This window comes from Sinocyclocheilus grahami, unplaced genomic scaffold (genome assembly GCF_001515645.1).
Source record: "Sinocyclocheilus grahami isolate Dianchi unplaced genomic scaffold, SAMN03320097.WGS_v1.1 scaffold1610.1, whole genome shotgun sequence".
NCBI classification, from domain to species: domain Eukaryota; kingdom Metazoa; phylum Chordata; class Actinopteri; order Cypriniformes; family Cyprinidae; genus Sinocyclocheilus; species Sinocyclocheilus grahami.
Window position 1 is genome coordinate 139689 of NW_015506789.1, and position 6711 is coordinate 146399.

A 6711-nucleotide genomic window follows, 5' to 3' on the forward strand; every position below is an offset into this window, starting at 1 on the left:
AAACGATACTGAGACTCTGTGAACTTACTTAGTTGCATTTGTTCGGTAATGTTACAAAGAGAATGTTTTGTGGCCAGAAAGCGTAATAACCTTCCTTGCTTCTAATTTGGGTGAACTTTGTACATGGTGGCGGTGTCTGCTGAGGGTTAGACTGGGAGATGAGGCTTTGGGGTGACAGGTGGCACTGACAGTAGCGGGGGAGGGAGATACGGCCAGACATGCACCATGGGGTTTGTTCTAATCTGCCCCCCACTGTGGCATCACGTCACTCTTCCCACATCCTGCCTCCCTGACACTACTAGGACACTCCTCAGAGACATAACGCCCTCCGGTATGGCCGCTTTTATAGGTCCCTGCATTCATTAGTTCAGTTTTGAGATGGAATGGTGGTTTGAGAGATGCTGCTTTTGTTAAGACCAAGAATTGTATCGAGGTGGTATGTTTAAGGATGTGAACGTATATGTGAATGTGTTTTTGTGTTTTTATGTACGACGTAATCTATCTGGCCGCAGAGCTGTCATCTGGAGCACCAGGTGTCAGTGACGAACAGCCCACCCCTCCTCTCTCTCATCAGTGGAGGCTGATGGTCCTACAAACTTCTTGCTGAGGTCAACCCGAGTTGTTCGGATTGTACAAATGCCCAAATTTGAATAGTGTTCGAATTGTGCTGGATATATTTCACATATTATTTATTTTAAAGTCATCCTGAAATCAGAATTAACCCCATTTGCTTAATTCACATTCCTGGTCTTAAATTATCAGTGCATGCTATTTCATAGAATTTTTTTTTAGAATTTACTATAAGGTTCAGTTTGTCAACATTATTTAATGCATTTGGTAATGAACTACAACAATTTTACAGCACTTAGTAATCTAGTTTAATGTCGATTCGTGAAAATATTATTGTTTATTGTTATTAATGTTTGTATACGTTAAAGATACATCAGTATATGTAGAAATTTACATTAACCAACCACCACATACACTACCATTCAAAAGTTTGGGGTCAGTAACATTTTGTCGTATTTTGAAAGAAGCACATATTTGATCAAAAATACAGTAAAAATCATAATATTGCAAAAGAATATTAGTAGTTTAATATAACTGTTTTCTATTTGAAAATTTAAAAACTGTAATTCATTCCTGTGATGGCAAAGCTGAATTTTCAGCATTCAGGCATTACTCCAGTCACAGTGTTCAGTGTCACATGATCCTTTAAACATCATTCTAATACGCTGATTTGCTGCTTAAGAAACATTTATTATTATCCATGTTTAAGTTGTGCTACATAATATTTTTGTGAAAACCTTTGTGTAGAATACAGTTTTTTCATGATTTAAATTTTTTTTTATGAATAGAAAATTCAAAAGAATAGCATTTATTTGAAATAGAAATATTTTGCAACATTAAAAGAATAAATAAATGTCTTTACTGTCACTTTTACCGTTTTAGGAAAAAAAGGTACCTTAACTTACCCCAAACATTTAAGTGTATCGCAGTTTCATTACATCTACATTCTAAAATATATTCTAACATAAAACAGCCCTTTAATAATATTTCACTATATTACTGTTTTTACTGCATTTTGATTAAATAAATACAGGCTCGGTGAGCATAAGAGACTTCTTTCAAAAACATGAAAAAAGACAGGTAGTGTAATTAATAAAAGATTTCCACAAACAAAGCAAATCTGGTGCAAATAAAAAGGTCAAATATTGTACATCCTGAAATATATATAGTTTCAATTTAATTAGAGTTTGACATGAATTGATCTGTTGTGACTCTTGCTTGTCTATCAGAACGGAAATACAGTTACAACCTGTTCATTTGTGTCTCCAGTTATTATATATAGTTTTTTTCTTTTCACACTCCTCATGTTTGATGTTTCTGTGCCTAATATGTATTAGGCTCTTTTTTAGATAAGAAGGGGACAAACGATTAATTTAGTTTGAAGGTACTCATGTTTCCTTTCAACTGACATCTGCTATATTCACAGGGATTTTAGATTTGTCCATTTGATGTCTTCCACATAAATAAAACCTTTAAATCAATTTTTTATAATTTTTTTGGTTGTTGTTTTGTTTGCTGATTACAGACTCATTGACACACCATCCGTAAGAATAATAATGGCAGGGTGATGCTGTGTCACTAACGTTTCAGTCATTAAAAATGGTTGAATAAATCCATGCCACGTCTGCTCCCCCAGCTGTCCAGTCAGTGTGGAGTCAAACAAGGTCACGTCTGATGGAGTCTCGGGGAGCCCCTGTGATTAAAATGTGTCTAAAACATAAAGCGCTGCCGGTTTATGGTTTCTTAAATAGATGTTAATTCGAGTGCCTATCATGATGGGAATAGTTTTGCACTAAGAGTCTGAGAAGCACCTGCTGTTTTATTGCTACTAGACAGAGTTGAAACAGCGCAGTGGAAACCAAACAGAGCACAACACATCAATTCATATTTCTTTTTCGAATTTGTGAATACAAGTTAAATGGATATATGTTGCATATTGTTGGCTACAGATTAATGCCACGTTAAAGTCTGATTGTTTAGGTTTTGTAGACGAGGTCATCATACTGTATATAATACATATTGTAATACAGTAACATTGATTGATATTTCTCTTTTGAGAGTGAAGTTGTTAGTTACTAGATGTTGTGCTAAAAATTACCCAACACTAGAGCCTTTTAGTTAGTTTTGTTTGCTAAATAAATAGAAAAGGGTATTCAATTATTTATAATTTTTTTGCAATTTTCTGTACACTTTTGTACACATAACCACCTCAAAACATACAAAGTAATCTAAAAATCAGGACTCCAGTTAACCAGTGTTATGCTTTTGGTTGTATTGGCACTGCTTTTAACAGAATTTATGCTTTATACTAAAATGGCAATTGAGTTGACATTTACACTTCTGCATACCCAGCAAAAACTTTGTGACCTGGATCTTGGCTTGCATGAAGCTTGTTGGTTACCACCAAAACACTCTAGCTGGTTAAGTAGGTTAAGCAACCTGGTGGGGACACCAGTACACCAGCACTGCATGGTGATCACCAAAATACAAGTATGTTGTGCTTTAAATGCTTGTGAACTGTTGTCCCCACCAGATTTATTAACTAGCTTAACCAGCAGACTTACCTCATCGGTCAGTGTCACACAGTCCGGCTTTAACAATACAGTTTTGCCATTTTAACTATTTAGAATTTCATGATCTTATTCATGGTCCTGAGATGCTATCTATCAGCATGTGGGTCTTAACTAACTTAACCAGAAAGACTAACTTGGTCAGCTGGCTTTATCAGTAAGGTTTTGCTGTTTAAACCTCTTATCATCTGATCAACATTAATTACAAAATAGAACCAACGTGTTACCATGGGAGTCTTAATTAGCAAGACTAACTTGGTCAACCAGCTTCTTGCAGACTGACCAGTTTCACCAGTAAAGTTTTGTCAGTTAGACCACTTAGCATCTCATCACCATTAATTAGAACATGAAATCATATCCATCAGCATGGAATTCTTAACCAACTTAACCAGCAAGACTAAAGCCGGGCTCACACTACAGGATTTTTGGCTGGATTTTGCTGTCACAGACAGATTTCCACAGTCTGCAACAAAACCCCCGGATTGTGACCAAATAAGTGTTCGTTGCGGTCGTCGAAGCTCGTTAAGTATGAGCAGGTCAGCAACGTGATCCGAACCTGTCTCAAGCTATCACAGACGCTACGATATTTTCAAACATGTTTGATATTATCGCCACGTGATCTCGTAATGTGAGCGACACAATGGCAAGGTGGAACTAATCCAGCCAATCACAGTACAGATGGTATAAACACTCTTATCATGCATCTTTATGAACAGACACGAAAAGCCACAAATTAATCAAATCAACTAACTAGAAATAAATGTAACAAATGCATAGATTTTGTATATAATACCACGTTTCATTGTACTGTTTAATTACCTCCAACTCTTTCTGGAGTACTGACAGTCCTTGTTGTCCACGTATTCCAAGTCATTGTTTCTGCCATATTCTCTTTTGTCGTGGTTTCTTCTTTCTTTCGGATAAAATAACTGCACAGACCAATTGAAGGGCCAGTTGATCGTCCATGCTTGAAGATATGGCCTATAATCGCTGTAATTTCTCGCAAGAATTTATGTGAGAAAACGTAGGCTATTTTCACTGATGGTCGGGAACGCCTCTTCACTGAATGTTTTGTAGTGTGTGCACCTCATTAGCGTTGTGTTGTGTAGTATGCGTGCAGCTATGACAAGACAACGACAGATGAGAACAAATCTTGTTGCGTAGTGTGAGCAACACAGTGATTCGGCTAGTCTTTCAATCCTGTAGTGTGAGCCCGGCTTAACTTGGTCAACCAGCATCATGTAGGCCAACCAGTTTCACTAGTAATGTTTTGCTATTTTGACTGCATAACATCTCATCACTATTAATTAAAACATGTAATACTATTTATAAGTATTGAACACTTAACTAGCTTAACCAACAAGACTATTTTGGTCCACCAGCGTCATGCAGACTGATTAGTTTGACCAGTAAACTTTTACTGTTTAGACTTCATAACATTTCATCACCATTAATTAGAACATGGAATCCTATCCATAAGCACTTGATTCTTAACTAGCTTAACCAACAAGACTATTTTGGTCCATCAGCTTCATGCAGACGGATTAGTTTGACCAGTAAAGTTTTGCTGTTTAGACTACTTATCTCATCATCACCCTTAATTACAACATAGAATCCTATCTGTCAGCATGGGATTCTTAACCAACTTAACCAGCATGACTAACCTGGTCAGCAAGCTCCAAGAAGGATGACTAGTATCTCCAGTAAAGTTTTATTATTTAGACTGCTTAGTATCTCATCACCATTAACTAGAACATGTAGTCCCATCTATAAGCATGGGATTTTTGACTAGTTTACCCAGCAAGTCTAACTTGGTCAGCCAGCTTCTTGCAGTCTAACCTATCCTAGCACATTTTGCAGGGCTAACTGAAGCCTGCACTTGCACTGAACTTATATTCAAGTTTGTGTTTGACAGGTGTATTGTATTGGTGTGTATATGGTAAAGTAACAGGGTGTGTGTGTGTGTGTGTGAGTGTGTGTGTTTAAGAGAGAGGGTACAGGCAGGGAGTGATCTTGCAGTACTGGGTGTTTTGCAGCTTTCACGGTGCATTGCTGGCATCTCAGAGAGAGCCATAAAAACAGAGGGGAGTGTGAGGGGGGAGGTAGCGTGCAGACCGTCAAGGCCTTTGCCACCTCACACCTCACTGACTGGAGATGTGGGGAATTATTTTAGGAAGCCTGCATCTGAATGGAAATAAAAGAAGCACGGGAGAATTAGGAGCGTGAGGCTCGCCGGACTGATGCTCACGTTCATGCCAAGATCTCAGAACCCTGCTTGCATGTGGCTGCATGACTGATTGTTCGTTTATTTTAGCTGTGTTAATGCGCGTAAATGAGTTTGCATGTTAGCATTTGTTAGCATAAGTATCTGTGAGGCAAATTGCGAGGAACTGTCTGTTTACATTTCACTCTTACATTAAAGGGATAGTTCACCCAAAAATGAAAATTCTGTCATTAATTACTCACCCTCATGTCATTCCAAACCTGTAAGACCTCCGTTCATCTTCGGAACACAAATTAAGATATTTTTGATGGAATCTCAGTATCCACTGAACATAAATAGCGTATGCAGTTCCACGGGGTGCAGCTGACACAGAACAGCATATGCTATTTATGTTCAGTGGATATTCTCCAAAATGGTGCCAGGGTGAAGCGGAGGAGACGAATTGTTGAATAAAGTCGTTTTTTTTCCCTTTTATGCACAAAAAGTATTCTTATAGCTTCGTAAAATTACGGTTGAAGCCCTGATGTCACATGACTATTTTACCGATGTCCTTGCTACATTTCTGGACCTTGATCGTGTAAGGACACTTGCTGTCTATGGGAGGGTCAGAGAGCGCTCAGAATTCATCAAAAATATCTTAATTTGTGTTCCGAAGATGAACGGAGGTCTTACGGGTTTAGAATGACATGAGGGTGAGTAATTAATGACAGAAGTTTCATTTTTGGGTGAACTATCCCTTTAAATATTTTGTGTCTTAAAAAATATGTATTTCTGTAAATTCTGTCAGAGTGTTTATATATCAATTTATATGTAAACTTTTCTTTCGCATATGAATGGTAGCTTCTAGCACTAAATGAGTGTGTTTGTCATGTTTAAAAAAAATAGCTTAAGCCTAAGCTAGTTTGCTGGTTTTATCTGGTCAAGCTGGTCTGTTTTGCTAGTTTCAGAAGAGTTTTGCTCATCAGCTGTTCAGGCTGGAAGAACAGCTGACCAGCCAGCTAAAACAGCTAAGCTCTATCTAGACCAGCTTAAACCAGGTATGGCAACTTTACTTTTTAATAATTTTGTATTATTATTAATTGATTGATTCTAAAGTTACAAAAGGTTTTCTGGTGTAATTTAATCAATTTAATTTAGTCTGTAGCATGGAAGTGTTAAAATGTTTAGAAGTACTCACTCACTCACAAAGCGAAGGTACACATGACCGCAGGGCTGCATACAGCACACACATTAAGTCATGGAAAGCAATAGACAGATCAGCAAAGACACTTTCTGAAACAGGGTTCAAAAGGGTCCAAAATTTTCACAGAATGAGACATTCTACAGTATATGACATTATTGATCTAT

At 37.4% G+C, this 6711-nt stretch overlaps 1 protein-coding gene across 1 annotated transcript in view; it reads left to right on the plus strand.

Annotated features, from left to right (window-relative positions):
• Positions 1 to 717, plus strand: part of LOC107571544 (CXXC-type zinc finger protein 5-like) — a 12952-nt gene extending 12235 nt beyond the window's left edge. Inside the window, exon 3 of the mRNA XM_016257867.1 lies at positions 513 to 717. Coding sequence (XP_016113353.1) covers positions 513 to 584 — 72 coding nt within the window. The 3' untranslated portion in view covers positions 585 to 717. The remainder of the gene's footprint in view (positions 1 to 512) is intronic.
• Positions 718 to 6711: the final 5994 nt, after the last annotated feature.